Here is a 20105-nt window from a genome sequence, read left to right on the forward strand (position 1 = left end):
CAAAGGATGCGTTTCGACTGGGGGCGGGAGCGGCAGATGGACGTTGGGGAGGGGGGACATCGGGGACTTTTTAATCTTCCTTTCACATGGGGGGACGAACGATTTCAGGGTCCAAACATAGAATTAATATGATCAATCATTCCTTCGAGGCCCTCTCTCTCCATCTGCTCCTCTATTCCTGTGCTCTACGTCGCAGCGCGCTTGATTGAACTGATGGGAGGGAGGAGGTTCAATCATCAATGCCAAGGGGGGGACCCCCAACGACGCTCATCAGTCCGAGACGCTGGTCGAGAGTGGCTTGATTGCGCATCTCGATTACAGGACTTTCTGGGGTCCGAGGCGAAGCTCGAGGGATGAGGGGAGCTAGCACGTCGAAGCAGACACAAAACGGCGGAGCTAGCTATGAACTTGTGGCGCCGGTTGTCACTGGCGCCTCCCTCTCTCTCCGTCTCTCTCGTTCTCGCGGAGTGAGTCCTTTCCTCGTCCCTGAAGGCGGATTACACGGCGCCGCGGAGGACATGTCGACGCCGGACCGTCTTACGTGGAATGGAGAGGCGTCTCATAGGGCGGCCGCGTGTGGAAAGTGTGGATATGCCTCGTGGTTGCGCAATCAAGGGGGGGAGGGGATCGAACGGCACATCAACTTAGACGAGGGGGACACTGGAACTTAGACGAGAGGACTGGAGACGAAAAAAGGCACGAAGGTCGAAGGTTTCACGTTTCGATATGCCCACCCAATATGCCATCCCTCTAACATAGTATGGAGAATTCAAAGCGCGTTCCTGGGGGTGGGAGGAAATGGGAAATCTCACAAGAGGAGCCACAACTCGCCACCGATACGCGAATCTGAATGGTCAACAATCCGCGCAAACATACACGTACACACACACATACTCGCATTGGCGTAGAAGTTAGATGGAAGTGCTTTGAAGATGTTGATAGACGAAGTACGAGTCCCCACGACGGGGAGCACCCCGGATCGTCCGACGGATTCCTCGATAACAGTGGAGAACCAAACCGTCTCGCTCCTCTGGAGCCGTTCGCGATCCTTTGATCAGACCTACAGACTGTAATCTTGCGACTGCGACTGGAGAGAATTGGGGGCGGACGTCTGAGATTGATGTTCAGATATCACAACGGCAGCAATAATAACGCTTCCCTCCAACGATGGGAAACTTTTTTCTCCAGTAAATTACATTGGGGAACGCGCGCGCCAGAGTACGACACGCACGCACGCCTTTCAAACCCGTGCACACAGCGCATTCTGGCATCCACTGCGGCGGGAACGTCCTCGAACTCTGACTGGCCTTGGGACGGACGGAGGGCCCGAACCATGCGGACTGCGAGAAGGGAATCGCATGTTGTCGCGAGCCGCTGTCGTAGGGGTCCTGGGGTTTACGGTCAAAGGAGAAGTCGGCCTCCATTGACGAGAACCTCGAGGAGGGAGAGCCTGCTGGGTGTGATCCCTCCCCCGTCGTCGATATCAGCCGGGAGTATCCCTCTAGGATACGGTTTGACAAACGCTGGCGCTGCTGCGGACGAGCTAAACGGCGCAAGAGAGCGTTAAGCCACGCATGTGCCTCCCTCCTTTATTCCTTACTGCCGCATCCTTCCCCCCTCATCCCGAAGGCTATGTCGAGTTCCTAAAAGAACGCGAGGGTTGTTCAGTTCGGGGTCCTAGAGATGTCCATCGACTCCATATCCCGGCGTTCCGGGGAGGGTCCCTCGGCGAACCGACGGCACCATCGCTGTCGTGCTGCTGCTGCTGCTGCCGCCCGTCGGGGTCCCGGGGTCGGGGGTGGGATTTTCTGTTTGGCTTACAGGCGGTGCTGTCTCTTGTATATTCCGACTGGAGACCGCAACGGACCAACGAGAGGTCCATGGACCCCAACGGAAGCAGAGACCAACACCAAAGATAGGCCGCGTCAAGGGAGAGAGTGAGAGAGAGATGGAGGAGCATGGACCAACTCTTCATCAATCTGCGTTTGCTTCAGCTGCTATTTTCTCATCGTGGTGTTTTGTTTCTGTTGCTATTTTCCCATCCTGCAAATCATGCCATTGACTCGGTTACTCTGTTGAATTGGGGGCTGCTGCGGGCTGCGCTGTTTAGGGCTGAGAGGTAATATCGTGGAGGGAGGTAGAGTAAACATTTCTGCTTGACGCAAAGTTAGCAATCCACCCCCAGACAACGCCGAGTCCAGACCTGCGTGACCGTGGGCAAAATTCGCGATCCATCGTGAAAGACGAAGTGCGGTCGAGACGGGATTTGAAAGGATTCCGCCGAGATTGACTCGGGGACGGGAGAGAAGGAAAAAAGAAAGGCGTACACCATCAATCTCGAGATTGAAACCCTAAAATTTGGGAACTCTATATCGGAAAGCCAAGAACTCAACGTGAGCGTCTAGACCATCCGTATACCGCAAAATAGAGCTTTCAGACAGGCACACCTGTTTGACAGACAAGTCAGTTGACGGCGGCGAAGCTCTGCCGTTGCATCCGTCACGCAAACCACGAGACACGGTGGTGATATTTTTCTGCGATGTTGGACTCTTCGCGTTCAGACTTCCCGCCATGGCATTTCTCAATTTCCAATCAAATCACCACCCCCAATTCCCTCCAATTCCCCCTCCTCGGGCGCCCGCCGAAGCCATTTCATTCGAGAGGCAGCAGTTAGACAAGAACTCTGTTACCCCTCTTCTAGCACCCTTCCTCGCTTCTTCGGCGTTCTCTCGCCCGCCCTTTCTTTGCTTTCATCTGCGCGGGTTTCCTGGGCTGAATGAATGGACTTTGCCTTTTTTGACCTCCAGGGCAGAACACGGCAAAGGAGCCCATCTGTGTGTGCGCCGCAGATAGTACCGTCTATCAACATACACACCTATGTAATCTTGAGACGGCAAGGTGAGAGCTTCAAGCCACAATGTCTCGTGGTTGGTCAATGCAGCAACTTACCTCTAGGCACCATCAACATAGCTTCAAGCCTTCTTCATCCTCATCCTCCTCCTCCCCCACGGGACACACAAACCTCTCGGCTTGGTCAGCTGCCAAGAGACGGAGGGGGAGGGGGGTGTGGCTGTTACGGTGGCCATCTCGCCTTACCCACCGTGCATGCAGATAACAGGTATAACCAACACTCAGTGGCGATGGACGGTTGCTGCTGCTGCTGCTGCAGAACGGGGATCACCGGCTGTTACGGAGACGACCACATGGTAAAAGATGGAGCAAGTGATGGGACGGAATGTGTCCCAAGACGGTAAGGCGTCTGATGGCTCCCGCAAACTCTCGATCCTTGGGTTCGTCTGGGTCCTCCACCTCCTTTCGATGTCCTAGGTTTTTCACGATGCTTAATCCAGGATCCCGTTTTTTTTTCCCCTTCCCCTTCAGCTTTCTGCGTTTTCTGCTCTGTACTATGATAGGTGAGTGGGTGTGGCTTGCCAACTTTTGCGTTCCTGAGTGGCAAACGTTAAGCCAGGTCATTTTCCCACCGTCTCAACGTCTTACTTGTCTGATTGGTTCGTGTCGAACGACGTGTCAGTTAATTACTTTCGTAGGGCAGAGATTACGGCGGGCGGGGGTGATCCAGGTGGTGAGAGGAAATGAGAGGCGTATGCGAGTAAAGAGGTCTCGGTCTCCCTCGCGTCTTCGCGTTCTTCACTTCAAACTAGAGGGCAGACAAGCTCCTCAACTCCGCCGAACCACCACCACCACTAACAACGTCTCGTGTGTGCAGGAGCCTTTGCTTTCCTCGGCGCCGAGCATTCTCCATCTCTCTGGCTCTTGCACAAAAGAGCCGTAAGCTATGCGTTATGCTCGGCAGAAACAACCACCTCACCTTACTCCGCATCGTTCATCAGGTGCCTCCATCGGCCATCTCGCATGGTATCGTCGTGTTCGAGACGGAAATCACGCATCGATAATTATCACTTTGCCATATCCCCGACTCCCACCTCACGCCGCGACTGGAAACACTCCCAAATGGCCTGCCTGTCCGTCCCGCCATCGTAGCATCTCCGGAACCGAAGGGAACAAAGTATCCGTAGAAAACAAGGGATTGACAGTGAACAACACGGCAGCATCTAATCAAACCCCCCTCTTCTTTCCCATCCCGGAGACAGGCAGAAGCGAACATGCCCAAAGAGAAATGCCATGCAGATTCCGAACCACGCAAGCCCCTCAGGGCCCAGCCAGCCAGCCAGCCTTCGCGTGTGTCTCCGTATCAGAAACCCTTGCGCCAGACATCAACCGTGAGAAACGCGCGCCCGTGGCTGACACGGCTGCCGCAAACCAATGCCGCCGAGCCCGAGCCGCGTAACCACATCACTACCACTTTCCGCCGGCCAGTGCGTGCGTGAGCTGTTAGTGTTGGGAAAAGCCATGTCTGATCCTGCCGCCGACGTGGTGCTGATGCAGCAAAAGATGATATGATAAGCGCAGCCAGCGGGAACCACCGAGGCTGCAGAATGCGCGCGACTGGTGTTTCCCGCTAATACAACGCCAGGCTGCATCAGACAGTCATCCTTCTCTCGCTCGGCACATCAGGCATGCTGTTTTGTCAGCGTTCGAAGGTAGTTTCGTCAGTGTTGATTTATCAACATTCAACATGCAATGTATGTACTATGTGACAAATGCAATGTACAGGAAGATCGTCCTCAACTTCGTGCGTCCGTCCCAGTACGGCTGTATATCGCGGTAGATGATGTGTATGCCGGTCGGTCGTGATGTTTACTTCCCGAACCAAAGTACCATACTGCGAAACCGTTTCCGTATCCCCATGTTCGCGCCCGATGCCCATTCCAGAGCGAAATCCCCCGTTCCCCATAAGTCCGCCCGCGCCGAGGGAGCCGCTCCGCGTGGGTTGACCTGCGGCCCCGAACCGTCCTCGTCCACCCAAGCTCGCATTCGGTCCTCGAGAGGGGAGGACACTAAATGCATAACCCCGCGACACCTCCGTTTTTCCTCCTCCTCACACAACTCTATTAAAGACTTCTGCCTCGGGAAGAATCCCACACGCCCCCATCACCGCGGGAAAGGACTTGGACCCTTTCCTCGGGTGTGTCGTCTCATCAACTCTGGCGGACGGAGGGAGGGAGAGAACTGACACTGCGCACCGACTTGGGACAGCGCGCCCAATCATCAGGCCGGATCGAGCGTTCGGGCTCGGCACGGTCGACGGACTTTCCTGTTGACTCATCGAGGAAGAAGAGAAGGACCCTTGCGGGATTCATCAAATCATCAGATAATCGACGGCGTCAAAGCTGCTGCCGTGTCGTGTCAGTGGTTCTTCGCTCTTTGTCTAAGCCAGCCACGGGACTTGGCTGCCTCTTGCCGCACGTTAGTCCACGGCTACCCGAGGACGCTACTGCGCACCGGTGCTACTGTCACCGTCGAAGGAGTCAGAAGGCGTGGGCGGGAATGGGGGAGATGGAGGGGCAGACTCAGATTGGCCATCGAGTTGGCTGTTTGGTATCGAAGGGTTTCCGGAGGCATCGTGATCAGACGAAGATATGGAGAGAATGCCGTCCTGGCACCAGCGAACACGAAAAACCCCCCGAAACTCAACCGCCAGAAGTCTTCTGATGGGTTTCCCGCGATGGGCCAAACTATCGACGTGAATAATAGAATCCCCCCTGATCCGGTAGTGTCAATCCGTTGGCCGTTGTTCCGTCCGCTCCGCTTCTTTGATGGCTGTCTCTGAGGCATACCTCGGCTTCGGAATATCGTGTTGTCGTTTGTCCAAGTGCCGTGCGGTACAGCACCTCCAGTCCGCGGACGTATTTTCGCTTCTCGCATCGGCGATGTCTCTTCATCACCGATGCCCATGTCAGATATCGAACCCAGGGGCGAATGGTTCGCAAACGCGCCGCTGTCTAACGCGTTTGCTGGCACACTTGGCAACTGATGGACACGGCCAGTCATCGTCGGATTCCGCCCGCCATCGAACAATTCCACGGGGCAAGAGGCCCAATCACAGCAGGTTGATCGGCATCATCAAGCCTTACCCGTTGACGCGCCCCATTGAACTGATCATTGGTTTCTCCATCCGTTCCCAGATGTCAGGGTAACCGTGTGGGGATCACGTCGGTTCGTCATGGGAATCCCGAGGGGCGATGGTGATGTATCTCCCGCGTTGCTGAAGATCGCGTATGCGATGCGAATGCGTGCAGCGCGGAAAGACGAAGCGATTGATGGATCAATACCAGCAGTGTATCATGAGAATGCGATGATTGATCCTTGGGCACCGGGTGACTGTCGCGCGGGTACGCACCAACAGGCGATGATACGCATAGACGGCTGCCAAGGCTTGGTGTTTCTCTCAGTCTTTTTTGGGTCTATGCCATTGATGGTTGGCGATGCGTTCGTGAACAGGCGGATATGGCCCCAATCGTCACGGGGAATCACCATCTTACACCGGGCCAAGAACTCCTCCCCTCGCCATTGTCCAGTTCATACCCGTCCACAGACTCTACCCAAGAGTACCAAGAGGCTCGGTCACTGTCTCGCGATACTCACCTACGCTACATTGGCCTCAGACCAAACGGACATGTGTCGAGAGCTTCTATGCGTGTCGTCCAGGTCTCTAATACCGAGACAATCATGCCCGGCCGCGGCTGTGGCATGCACACCCTACAGCAGTCCGGGGCTGGCTGAAACTAGCAAGCCGCCGGTTGTCTTCTTCCCCTTCGCCAAATCTGCCATCAACACCGACATCGACATCGACGAACAGGTCATCGACATCGAATGATAAAGACCGTCGTCCCGCAAGTCTCGCGATGGCAATAGCGTCTCAGACGTTTCTATTCTTCTCCTTTTTTGCTTTGATTGTGCCTCGGAAGACAACGTCCGCAGCCAATCCTGCCCCGTCCGAATGCCCGTCATCGATAAAGTGACACGCGATCGAAAACTTGAACGCCAGCGCGCTATGGGCCCGGATCCCTGTGGTGTTTCCCAACTACCTGGATCTCGATGACATGTCAACGTTTCCAATTTTTCCTTTTTCACCATCTCGATCGATGGCCTTTTGCGCACACAATCACGATTCCCATTGGCAAAGACATGTTCTCCTCCGTCAGTGTCCCTTGGATGAAGTAAGAAGCACGTTTTTCCTCGGCTCGTCTATTCTTCTTCTCCATCCCGTAGCTTGCGTTTTTCTTTTCTCGCCTGTTAACGACACGCTCGTGATTCCATCCCCCTGGGAAAATCACACATCGATCGATTCGCATACAACAATCCCATCCGCGCTACCACCAAGACCGCCGCGCACCTGACGTTGATCCGGCGAGAATGCGATCGCGATCAGAATTGCCCATCACCCGATGCCAGGCATCGGCATTAGTGACCGCTATTGGCCAACGGCACCGGCGCGGCGCACCATCGTCGGCCAATTGACGCACTTCTAACGGCGCACCATCTCATGTTTCGATGAGAGGCTTTACTATTTAGATACTCATTATAAAACCCATTATTTATCCTGATTAGTCATGCCCTTCGATGAGAGGCGTCGTCGTCTTCGTCGTCTCTGTTGCCGCACGCTGCCTGGTTATCTGTCTGTCATCCTTCTTGACGGTCGGGCATAATTCTGGCGCTATCCAGGGTCGATGAAGCCATTCCGTTCGGTCCCTTGCTAGGAACCTGCCCACGGTCTCTTCCTCGGTTCACTCACTATTCACGCCTTGCTCGAAATCCGGCTTCCGTACCCATTTTTGCCCTGCTTTTTCATCAACCCCCCGAGGCGTCCTCCGATGCCCGTGGCCTTGCTCCAGTCGACGTCGCCGATCCGGCTCTCATTTCACGTCTGACAGCCCTGCCCGGCGCAGGATCCTTACAGGGAGAGGGGTACTCGGGGGAAAACCAGCCAAGCTCCAAAGGGCCCCAGTGAACATTCTACTGCGTACAGAATACACTGGGGACAACCGTGTTGATCGATGCCCGAGTGGGAGTCATTGCTGATGGGGACCCCTTCGAAATGCCACCTCACCGAGGTCTAGACCGTCTTCGAACGTAGCTGGGATCTGGGGGCTATTGGGTGCTGTCCCCCAAACTGCTCTCCGCAATTCCAAGGGGAAAGGTTTATGGACGCAGACTGTCTGCCCTGCGGCTCTCTTGCTGGGCTGTCTCCCTCCCTCCCTCTCTCTCTCGTGTTCTCTGTTGCCTGCGCCAGGTGCCTGTGGAACCAGCGAGGTCGTCTCGTTGGATCTGTAATGTCGTTGGCAGTTCAACCGACGCACACGCCCGTTTCTTGATTTTGGCAGTTATGTTGTGTACAGAGTAGCCCGTACAGAAAGTCTGGGCCGGTTGATGCTGCTCGTTTGATATGGTGCCATCACTCCCGACTTGGCTGGCCATGACAGGGCCAATGTTGGAAGAGTTTTTGACAGCTCACAGCAAACCTTGCTGCCGTGGTTTATTCCAGCTGGCCAGGTGTCTTTCCTATCAGTCCTAGTCCAGTCTGACTACCCCGGCACGGCTCCCATCTGCCATCTGAACGCAAGGTTCGCCTAATCCCGAACATCTCAATCTCACCCACTCCCATCGCGGGAGCCGTCCTCTCGTATTCCCACGACAGCTTAGCTGCTCGATCACAGAAACTCTACGGGGCACGGAAAATCTTGAGGCACTTTCGCAAAAAGCAATAATACAGGGCTGTGAAGTGAGGGTCCGTCCCTCCGTATACCCCGCGATATATGCCTCGTTCTCTCTCGGGGTGTGTCAATATGTCCATGCAACGCAATCTAAAGCGCCCTGCCTTGCACAAACTCTGAACAGCGCTAAGCGCGCCTACCCATCCATCGTCACAGCCTCGATAGAGCAATACCGACAGAAAAAGCCCTCATCTGCCGTACGCCGTCGCACAGGCTCCCTCGGCGCTTCGGTCCCTCCGCGTCTTTCTCACGATGCCCACGGAGGTGTCTCTTCTCTCCAACCCCCAGAACACACCCCGCCGGCATCGCGGACATGTCGTCCCAAAACGGAGGAACGCTAACGTTCACACCCGCCGAGACGGACCGGGGGGTTCGATTGGGGGCGTGGCAGATGGCAGAGTGATCATCGGGGTCTAGAGCGCCGTCGACGGGAGGACATGCGGCGCCAATGTACGATGATGAAAGGCAGCGTGTGATTGACCGCCAGGGAGTGAAATAGACGTGCGTCTTTTCCGATCCGTGGCCTTGGTTTGGGCCCTGTGAATCTGGATTGCGGGAATGCTGGAGGGGGGGGGGGAAGGATGACGATGGGGGTGTAAGTGAGAGAGGACGCGCATCGCCAAGGTGGAATGCCTACGTCTCGACGACACGGCCTGCGGTCGTGATGATATGGCACGCGCGCTGGTTGTCGGAGAAACATGGCCCCGGGGATTGATCGTCCTGTTGCTGCATTGCGGACGAGACATATGACACGCGGTGAATGCATGGCGTACTTGGGCTTCAAGTTCATCGTCGATAAGGAAGAGTGACGGCGATGTCGTCGTCGTTGGTGAGAATATTTAGACCAAGACTCGGCATTCGGCGTCGTTAAGGCAGCCCAAGACCTGTAGAACTAATTCACATATACCGTAGCGCTTAATACAATCCTGCGGGATGAAATAACCTCGCGTACGCACGAAAACGGTAAAAGGCCGTACCTAGTAGACGGTGAGGATTCTGGGAATGAGGGTGTGGGACGGCAGTCATCACTTTCCGTCCTAGGAAACCGACAAGACGTGCCAAGGTATACCCCTTGACCGGATATTTCGGCCATGGTGCCATTTTCCGGTTGATCGATCCAGTTGCTTCCATACATAGTGAGGGTCCGAAAGGCCGAAGCTCATGATGCCGCACCCGAGATGTTCCACACTGCCGCGCCGGGTTCTGCGGGGCCGCGGGGTGCTCAGTGTCTCGGAGGATTTGCTCCGGCGGGGGAAGCTTCCAGCAGACATCGGAGGGGCGGGATTGGCTTGGCTTTGCGTCTCGTGCTCCAGGAAACGAACGATTATCTGATTATGGTTTGAGGTGTTGGGAGTAACGAGGTCGTGGCAGCCCTGGTATGGAGCTTCGTTTATCTCGATCGCCAGGTGCTACCCTTGTTTCCGTCTGCTTCATGCAGGGCTGGATGGGTTCACGCGTGGCAGAGGTGGTTTCCGAGAGCCGCGGAAAGCCCAGAATGCTACCCACTGCCTTGGGTATAGAAAGAGATGGAAGTCCAGAGGAGAACGAGTTCACGTCAGCCCGTTTCGATTCGCCAATGGAGATCGTGATACAGCTACTCTACCTCGCGTATGGCACCCGAAGGTATGGGGTCAACGTAGCAAGTCAATGAGTTAATCTTTCACTTGATACGGGCTGGCTGCATATTCAGTTAAGATAACTCTGTCTTGGAGTCTGTGGAAATTGATGGAAAAGTCGCTTTGGTGATCTATTCATCTGCAGGCAACACGAATTAAGGAGTGAAGCTTTAGACGTTCCGTCCACGAAGCCTCTTTGATGGGGCTCTCAGACACACTCCATGAGTTTTCCTGAACGTAAACTCTCGTACTCTGTTACGCAATTTAGACCTCATTGCATCGGCGAGTGAACGGCATGGTGACATGGGATTTGAGATGTTCGCTAGGCTTTGGAGAAAAAAGAGTTTTCAAAGCATATCCTAACTTGAAGCTTGAATTAGGGGATATGAGAAATGCAGACTTTGGTTGAAATTAAGTGTTCCATCAGTCTGCTGTACAAATTAAGTGATGAGTCGGATCGCGCCGGATTATAGGAGAAGTACGGCTACGTAAGGTCTATCCGCACGATTGACTTTCCACCTCTTCGCAAATATCACTGGAGAGATGTTGAGATAGCTTACTTCTCTCAATGTGCCACTGAACTTCAGATCTTGCGCTCATTAACTTCTTAATCGCACGTACTCCTTGGGGGTCAGTTAGTTTCACGCGGCTGTAGGATAATATGGTCTACTGCAACTCCTTTACCTTACTGCCGAGTCTATTACTATTCAGTAGATGCACTGCCGGCTCCGAGATCCTATACTGACTTTAGTAGTCTAGCTTCCGGACAACGGCATGAAGCCGAAGCGGGTAGCGGCGGAGCATGGCCGGGCACCGACCATTTCATACCGGCATCGATCGGAAGAAACACCGCTGCTTCTCTTCTCTTTGCCCACCTCTACCGCAGCAACATCATCAAATATGCATGGTTATCAACCAAAACTTTAGGCACTTGCCGCATGCGATCACTTTCTTCATACGGAATTACACAGCACAGTCCACTACCGGCCCCACTGAGTCAAGTCCGCTCAGCCCTAAACCCACTCCACGACGGAGACGCTTGCGAAATGAGTCGCGATCACTCGCATCCATCCAACTCAATCAAGAGCATCAAATTCCTCGATAGTCTAGTGGTGAGGATATCTGCTTGTCACGCAGGGGACCGGGGTTCAATTCCCCGTCGAGGAGTTCTTTTTTGCCTCTATTGATCAATAGCTCTCTTACATATGTACATGTGTTGATTATCTGTCGTTGTGGCCAGTTCTGGCTTCATTGGCGAGAATGCTTAAGCAATCTGGCAAGACAACTGCTGAGGAGTGGCCGTGACGCCCATTGACCTTAAAGAGTTGAGTGCGTACTCGCAGTGAGTCGGCGAGGTGAAGTGAATCTCATCGTGGAAGAGATACTTGCGCGCCCGGTATTGGCAGTTGGGCGACGTGTAGTCTGGGTTAGGCGGGCTATGAGATGATTCAATGTCAGCTTTCAATCTTATACAAAGACCTGTAGACACTCCCGAGAATGATACTCACACGACAATGCCAATGAGCTCTGCATCCGCGCAGTAGCCGGATCGATCGAGGTATCCCGCAGTCGGTCCTGAGAAGAATTAGATCGAACCATAACTGGGAGAGAAGTATCCCTTACCGGTCGTCAGGGCACCGCTCTTGATGTCGCGCAGGGTCTGCGTGAAGTCGGGGGCGAAGATGGTGATCTGGCCCCGGTAGGTGGGGTTGTTGTTCAGCTCGTTGATGAGAGCGACAACGGCGGTCTGGTAGTTGCGGGCGAAGTCGGCGACCTTGGCGATGTCAGCCGCGCCGCGGTTCTGGATGCGCGGGATGAGCTCGGCGGGCAGCACGGAGAGGAAGATGAAGTTGCGGGCTCCGGCGTTGTAGATCTGCCAACTGGGCATCAGCAATACGATTCAAACGGGGATGAGCACAGAGAAGGGGATCACAGTACCTGCGCAAACTTGGACCTGATGGTCCCGATGAGGTTGGTGATGGTCTGGGCCTGGTTGGTCGTCGTGTTGTACGTGTTCAGCACGTCGTTCCCGGTGTTGGACCCGAGGAAGATGAAGAGGGAATCCCTGGACGAGGCGTTCCCGGCGAGGCGAGCGGCGCTAAAGACGTTCGAAATCATGGTGATCTGGTCGTTCCAGTTGATGATGGGGTTGAAGCCCAGGAAGGTGGTGGGCGTGGCGTAGCGGGTGTCCGTGACGGCGCCGGGGAAGGCGAACTTGTTGAGGTTCACGTTGTTGGCGCCGCGGGCGTTGACGATGTAGTTGATGTGGTTGGGTCCGTTGGCGGTCGTGCTGTAGCTCCTGTATTGAAAGATCGTGAGTCAAGCGGTTGTGAGAGTCTGTCGCGGGTGGGAACACCTACAGAGCACCGCTACCGATGTAGTCGATGGAGGCACCGGCGGTCCAGATGTTGCGGATGGTGTTGAAGCCGCCCCAGTTTGCTCCTGTCTGGGCATCAACCGTGCCGGTGAGGAGTGCGGCGCACACAATGAGCGAGGTGTAGCATTTGGCCAACATGATGAGCCGTGAAGTCGAAATCGAGGAAGGAGAGATGCCAATTTTGCCGTTCTTGGGTTTGGTGGGTGAGTGGCCAGGATGTGATGAAAGCTGAGAAAAGGAGATGGTGAGTGCATGAGATGAATCACCCCAACGCCCTTCACGATCTTATATAACTCTCATGATGATTCGAATTGGAGGAAGCCTTGAAATACGGAGGTTTGAGACCAGCGCCGGTTCTAGACCGTCGTCTTGGGGTTCAGGGTTCATGGCATCACTTAGACTCCCGTTCCCCAGTGTCTAAGCCCGAGTACTCTTGGGATGGCATATTGCGGCTCTTGTGATGGTATTTCTCCCAGGTAACGGTGATATGAGCTATTGCTGTGGGATTAGAATTGTCTGTACGATGTCGAAAAGTCGGTTTTGGTTTGGAAGCCGGTCTAAAAGCTTTGTCCCGCAAGACCGTCCGAGGCTTTTAGCTTCAACGAGGGTCTTTTTCCGCCGCATACTTCGGGTGTCTTCAAGGAAGTGCCATCCGAACATGTCCAAGTTACCAAATTAGATAAAGTGCGTTAATCCTTCTTCGTCCGAAGTATCACAGTCTCGCGTCGCGACAATTTCAATTGAGCTGAGCCTCTTCAAGATCAGGGGACAAAATAAGGGGGAAACTCAACTTACGAACCACCCACGAAGCAGATACAGGCTCTTTTAATTATCTGAAATTCATGAAAATTTCACAGAGAGTGCATATTAACTATGAAAAGCAGACCGAGATGCACGTTGCCATGATGGTAAGGCCCAGACCCGTGCGTCGCCTGCTTCAACGTGCGCGACGTCGGTGCACGACTAATTCAAGCTTATAACAACAGTGCAGCGCGTTAGATAAGTCGCTACCTTCTTCCTTCGTTGCGTATCTGGGTGATCTTGGTTCATTCCTGATTGATTTGCTTCTCAAACACCATGATCATGATCTCATGACTGCGCTGTCAAGGACCTCGAATTTCAACGAGCATAATGTATGCACGCAACGGTAAGTAGTGGATGGTCAGATGGCGCTTCATAGTCTAGTGACAAAATTCATTAGTTGTAGCATCGCGTTGTATGAATACCGGGATTTCGTGATTGAGTGGTGCTGTCTAGTAGTGCTGTCTAGTAGTGCTGTCTAATAGGAAACGCATATACCGAGGAGCAAGACTTGTGGCTCATGCAGCTGGCTCTTCCGGTAGTTTCCTAAATCCATACTCTTTCACAGGCACCGAATTAGCCGGCGGCCCTCCAAATCTTGCAGCGAAAGCTATCAACCCCGACCAAGTAAGAGCGAACATGATGAAATTCAACATCCAGACACCCCAGGCCGTCTCCGGGTGAAGGCTATGCGGCATCCCCGGTGCCAGACGCTGCGCCTTGTCAACAGTAGCACGCATGCTCTCTTCATACTCCTCAAAAGCTGTCTGGAGGTCGTTGGGGGACCGCGTGATGGCACCAGCCAAGTTGTAGGCTCCGTTCAATGCCAGAGTCGTTCCCATGCCCGACAATGGGGAGGCGCAATACCCAGCATCTCCCAGCAGGACAACTCTCCCCTTGCTCCATTTTCCCATCTTGATTTGGCTGATGGTGTCGTAGTAGAAATCCTCAGTAGCCATCATCTCCTTGATGATGCGATCCGTTTCCCATCCAAGGCCTTGGAAGTACTCCTTCAGGATCGCTTTCTGGGCTGCGGTGCTGCCGCCTTTCCTCTCCGCGACGGCCCGAAGTCTCTCATCCTGACCATTCACAACGGCCATGAAGACGGTTGTTCGATCTTTGAGTCCTGACGGGCGAATCATGATCCCCCGGCGCCCCTCGGCGTGGAACCACCGTCGCCACTCCGAGTCCGTGGGGCCGCGTGGCATGCTGAAGAAGCCGCCGTACATATCGAGCCTTTTGACTCTATCTTTCTCTCCGTCCTCGCCCCATGCCAGGCTTCGGGTTCGGCTTTGGAGGCCGTCGGCTCCAACAACAAGGTCGAAGGTACGTCTTTCACCACTCTTGGAGAAGTGGACGTGGACTTTGTCTCCGTCTTGCTCCAGCTCATCGAGAGAGTCGCCAAATATGTACTCGATTCCCGCGCCGCCGTCGTCCTGCACTTGCTTGCTGACCTCCTGGCTTCGTCCATAAAGCAAATCTGCCATGCGGCCTCTCAGGATCTCAATGTCGCTCGTGGGGGTTTGGACCTTTCCGCTCTTGTCGGCGCCGAAACTGCCCCATATCTGATTATCCTTATCCACGAATTGCACGCCTTCTTCGCCTGTAGTAGCAGCACGGATCGCTGCTTCCAGTCCGAGCTTGCGGATGATGGTGACACCGGCACCTCGAACATCAATGTTCTGGCCTTGGGGACGGAACACAGGCGCTCTCTCCAAGATTGTGATGTGAGGCTTTTCTGATGACCGCGTGGGAGCGAGTAGAAGGAAAGTCGCAAGAGTTGGGCCGGCGATGCTGCAGCCGACGATGAGAATGTTCAGGGGCGCCATGATGAGGTGTGTTCTAGTCTGTTACTAAAGCGAGACTTCAGGTAGGCAGTTCTATGCCAAGAGATTTGAACTGAGGATGACCAGTTGTTAGTAAAATAACCATATTTAAGATGTCCCGTCAAGCAGCATAAAATATACTGCGTCATGGCTGGATTCCTTTGAGCCCGGCAATTCTCTGCCGCTTACTTTGCTTACAAGTAATGCGGCTTGATTCCTACGCCGATGGCCATGAACAGCATGTTACAGTTTACACAATACCCAGTTACAGAAATCGATTGTTAGTGTGATGCTTAAAAAAAGGCGGAGGATGAATTATGCCACTAACTTGTCTCGGGCTGTCGATTGTATCGAACGCCACGGAGACGGTAGTCTGGGAATTTTGGAACACTTCTTGTGTGTATTTCTCGGGACATTCATTTGACATAAAACCATGATAATAACAAATGCATAAGCAGCCATATTCATTGATCGCAACAGTGAGCGGAGAAAAGTACCGCTGGAACATCTGGCTCCAGCCAGCCTCAATCGACCTTGATCGCAATCTTTCCCACAAAGCCTTGCTCGAGCAAAGCTTTATAAGCCTTCTTCGCATCCCGCCATTCGAAAACTTCGGCGACAAGCGGCTTGATGTCGTGCTTCTCGACGAAGGCACTCATGTCCTGGAACATACCGAGACTTCCGAACATCAAACCTCGAACTATTACCACATCACGTCAGCAACGCATTGAGTCTGCATAGTTCTGGGGAAATCGTACTAGTCTTAGCTCCGAAGATAAGATCGGGTATCAGATCGTGCTTTTCGGACCCGGACAAGAACCCAATGGCCGACACTAGACCGTCCTGGCGAAGCGCACGAAGGGATTCAGCAATGGCCGCGGCTCCCACTACGTCAATGACATGGTCAGCGCCACGCCCGCCCGTGACCTCGAGGACGTCCTTGCTCCAGTCTGGTCTGTTCTTGTAGTTGAAGACGTGCGAGGCGCCGAGACTGCGCAGGAGATTGAGCTTCTCTTCCGAGGTTGAGAAGGCGATCGTCACTGCTCCAACAGCGGCCGCAACCTTCGATAAGTCAGTGTCTTGTTATGAGGGTTGTGGAACGATCTGGCCACCCACCTGGAGCGCTGCGATACTTGTGCCTCCTGTTCCCTGGATGACCACGACGTCCCCTTTCTTCAAGTGCTGCGGACCACCGAACAATGCGTTCCAAGCGGTGACGTACGACCCACTGAGAGATGCAGCTTCCTCGAAGGTCAAGTTCGAAGGCATGCGGGCAAGCGCATCTTCATCGAATACGGCATACTGTTGCAGCACGCCATCCATGTCGCCGGAGCCGCCGCCAACCTTGTTGTTGAAAGTCGCGGCGGTCTTGCCGGCTTTCCAAGTCGAATTCGTCACGTTGATGACTCTGTCGCCGGGCTTCCATCGAGACGAGGTAGAGTTGACTTCGATGACGATACCCGCACCGTCGCTGAGGGGAACAAGGCCGTCGGCAGGACTTGTGATGTATCGCGGATCCGAAGTCGAGATGAGAAGGTCGCGATAGTTGAGAGTTGCAGCATGGATGCGAACGAGGACCTGGCCTTCTTTAGGGATGGGCTTGGGTACTTGCTCGAGGGAAAGGTTCTGCTCGACGCCTTCAGCGGTGTATGTCCCTTGAAAATACTTACGAATCCTCCATGCTGAGATTTGATCGCTGGACATTGTAGGTTTGTATTTTCAATGCTGATGATTGGGAGAATGTTCAGATAGACTGTTTATCAGGTCTAAAGAGCTTAGGGCTACTGCGACAACGGAATCCAACTATGAGGTATGCCAGAGAACCTGTTATATAGTTTTTTAAATGACGGTATCATCAAACTTTTGTTTTCACATAATGCTTTTCTACAGCATAATCGGAACAGCTTGTTGACAGCTTCGTAAGCCAAACCTCCACGGCGAGCTACACATGCTCTCACGCAGTGCAGTGATGGCGAGAAAGAAATAGAGAAGTTAAAACGTTATCTCGCAAGTAATCTACGTGGCCTTTTAAGATTCATAAACAATATAACGTTGTCCAGCCTAATTGAGATTTAATCAGCCAATTTGGCCGTGGAAGAAATTGCGTTACTTGATTACTTTGAGGACAGGTTGATTGATTTGAAATTGTCCCAAACAAGCCGGGCATAACCGGCAGATAATGTCCGGTGCTCCCACACCTGGGCATGCGACCTTTGACTAATGAGGCGCAAAACATGGGGAGGTAGCTGATTGGTGCAGTTCTTTTACCAGTCAATCTCTGTCACCCTTTGTAAGCTTAGATGAAGACATCTTAAAGTTTTGTCACATACGACACTCAATTATGCCAAAGTCTTTGGTTGGGCCTCGTCTTGTTTGCTACGTAATCATGGAGGTTGCGGATATGGCCTCGAATATGTTGACATTCATCGACGTGTCTAATAAGATCCCCAAAGGAAAAGCGAAGATAGCAAGACCTTGTAAGTCTTCAGAAAAGGCTTGGTCAGACCGGTCCACAGATTATCATTTATATGACACCATTACCTTGGCCTGGTAGATGATGTTTCACGTTTCTTCTAATCTACAGGGGAGGGAATCGAAACTGAAAAAACAATGGAAGCGATACTGAGTCGTTTCAATCAATATGTAACGAGAAAAAATAGGTGGCGGGGTGACTGTGATTATTAGACATAGCATGAACAGCCTGGCGGCCGACATTGTGGCCGGCGAAGACACGAAGGTTCCTGTGAGCGACGATGCGGCGGGGAAGCATTATTCATGGGCCAAAGCAATGGCCACTTTCCGAAGAACCCTGAATACGCTTCCTAATCTAAGGGAAGACAAAGTTCCCAGAGTCAAAGTAAGCTCGCCTTTCAGAAATCGTTTTGTCGGAAAGTTGCGGTTGATTTTGCCGAGAACTTAAGGTGGCACAACTAAGGGCCAGCTAAAACGTATACATCGGACTAGGTCTTGCGATTAATCGAGGAACTTCCCCGGGACTAGCATCAGATAGACTAGAACTACTGGCTCTATCAAATCTCATGGAGTTCAGAAATAAATTTGGTGTGATGGCTTCACCCTACGCCGCGGCCTTCGACTAGGTCACGAGGTACATATGCACGTTCGTGTATTACACCACGTCTCATCAAACAATTAAATTTCTACACACGGCCGAATACAGATTGGTTTCCCTAGTCATGCACAGGATATTGTAAATGTACACTGAAACTGAAGTATTCAAACGATCTGCCAAACATCTATCGAATCCCAAGCTGTTTGCCCATAAGTCCGGGGATCTACCTCTGCATATCTGCAGTCTACTTTGTGCCACTTCCTGCCCGGCTGATCAAAACCAGATAATATGTAGCACCTTCTAACATAATGTGTTTTGTTGGAATTTGGCTTTTCTGCAGGTACGACCAAGAGAACTTGTTCCACTGTAAAACTGGGACTTTGTTCGAGCCTGAGCACCAGTCCCTCCTTCGTTTTGATATTTCCATATGAACCCCATGGTCCGCCGGCCCTTGAGACGAATTCCACCTTCATTGCCTTCACCTCAAGACCACCATCATCTGTGACGACTGCGGTTTCCTCATCGAAAACTCTTGTTTGCACGATGTCAGAGTTGAGACGAGCTAACTTGCTTTGAGTAAAGTCCTCCGGCATCCAGGTTTTCTTGCCGACGTTAGTTGGCCCTGTACAACCCAGGATTCCCACCCCGATCAACCTCGTCCGGATCAAATGCTCCATCATCTGTTCCAGCGAAAAGCCAGTGCCCAGAAGACACTGTAGACCGTCCACCAGTCCCATCAGCGCATTTAGCTTGTCCTCCCTGATGGTCGTATTTCGATCGACCATGGCTTTCCAGGCATCCCAGAAGGTCGACCCTTCGCGGGAGTCGAAGTGATCATTCTTAGGTCTGGACAGATTGAACCTTTCCATCGTCCCAGTCCTGTAGCTTTGGTTGCTTGTGGAGCTCTGCCAGTGATCGTTCGCCTGGATCTGTCTGCCTGGAGATACCCAAAACAGGTCTTCGGTCATGAGTCCTGCAACATGCCACGCGTAATTCAGCGTTTCAGCGTTGCAGGCCGCTCGAGAGTTGGTGAAGCACAAGTTGTAGGAGAGCCTTGCCTCCTGATACGTCCAGCCTCGAGTGCTCCACAATGACTCCTTCACCTCGATTCTACTCTGTTCGTATGTTTCCTTCACAACTCGCCAGTTGTATATTTCATCCACTTCGAGGGTTCCTTGAACAAGGTTCCTGCAGTCAGGCACAAGCGCCAGTGTGGCGGAGGCTTCGCAGTAATATTGCCCCATTCGCGGAATCTCTTTCTCCTTGTTCCAGTCTTCCGTTTCGAGGTTGGCCGTCTGAGGTATACACAATGTGTCCACCCACAAGTGCGTAATACCTACAGAGGCACACGCTTGGCGCAATGGAATCTGCCACTTCTCGTATGTTTCCTGGCTCCAGCAGTGTGATATCATGACGTACCGCGCCAGTCCCACTCCGAACTCTCGTTGACCGGTCTGGACATTCATGACGACCGTGGGCATGTTGTTGGGGACCTTGCTGCGGATAATCTTCTGACGTGTCATGATGTCGATGAAGTTCGATTCAGGTCGCAACTCGTTCGGGTCCAATTTCTCCGGTACTATGACATCGTCTAGTACTCTTGGGGGTTGAGAGGGCGAACGTTCGACAGTCTGGGGCCAGAAGATCACGCCCGGAACGTCTGGCCTCTCGCCGCAGTGCTCTCTGACTCTGAATTTGTCAAGGACGACCGAACCATTCTTTTCGTTAAACATGTCGTAGCGCTCGAAGTTTTGGCTAGCATCTTTCATGGTTTTCTGG

General features: G+C 53.1%; 3 protein-coding genes across 3 annotated transcripts; all 3 read right to left on the minus strand.

Annotated features, from left to right (window-relative positions):
* Window positions 1-11516: 11516 nt before the first annotated feature.
* On the minus strand, window positions 11517-12767 carry CkaCkLH20_10382 (uncharacterized protein; the record flags this gene model as incomplete). Its single annotated transcript, XM_038893096.1, has 5 exons — window positions 11517-11688; window positions 11761-11827; window positions 11876-12125; window positions 12191-12551; window positions 12613-12767. 5 exons carry the CDS (start codon window positions 12765-12767, stop codon window positions 11517-11519), a joined length of 1005 nt encoding a protein of 334 aa, XP_038741506.1.
* Window positions 12768-13948: 1181 nt separating this feature from the next.
* Window positions 13949-15259, minus strand: CkaCkLH20_10383 (pyridine nucleotide-disulfide oxidoreductase; the record flags this gene model as incomplete). The annotated part of the gene is made up of 1 exon (XM_038893097.1): window positions 13949-15259. The coding sequence occupies one exon, from the start codon at window positions 15257-15259 to the stop codon at window positions 13949-13951; it is 1311 nt and encodes a 436-aa protein (XP_038741507.1).
* A 521-nt stretch (window positions 15260-15780) lies between these two features.
* On the minus strand, window positions 15781-20095 carry CkaCkLH20_10384 (putative alcohol dehydrogenase; the record flags this gene model as incomplete). The annotated part of the gene is made up of 5 exons (XM_038893098.1): window positions 15781-15956; window positions 16015-16318; window positions 16373-16893; window positions 18955-19621; window positions 19667-20095. The coding sequence occupies 5 exons, from the start codon at window positions 20093-20095 to the stop codon at window positions 15781-15783; spliced, it is 2097 nt and encodes a 698-aa protein (XP_038741508.1).
* Window positions 20096-20105: the final 10 nt, after the last annotated feature.

Source organism: Colletotrichum karsti (assembly GCF_011947395.1).
Source record: "Colletotrichum karsti strain CkLH20 chromosome Unknown Scaffold40, whole genome shotgun sequence".
NCBI classification, from domain to species: domain Eukaryota; kingdom Fungi; phylum Ascomycota; class Sordariomycetes; order Glomerellales; family Glomerellaceae; genus Colletotrichum; species Colletotrichum karsti.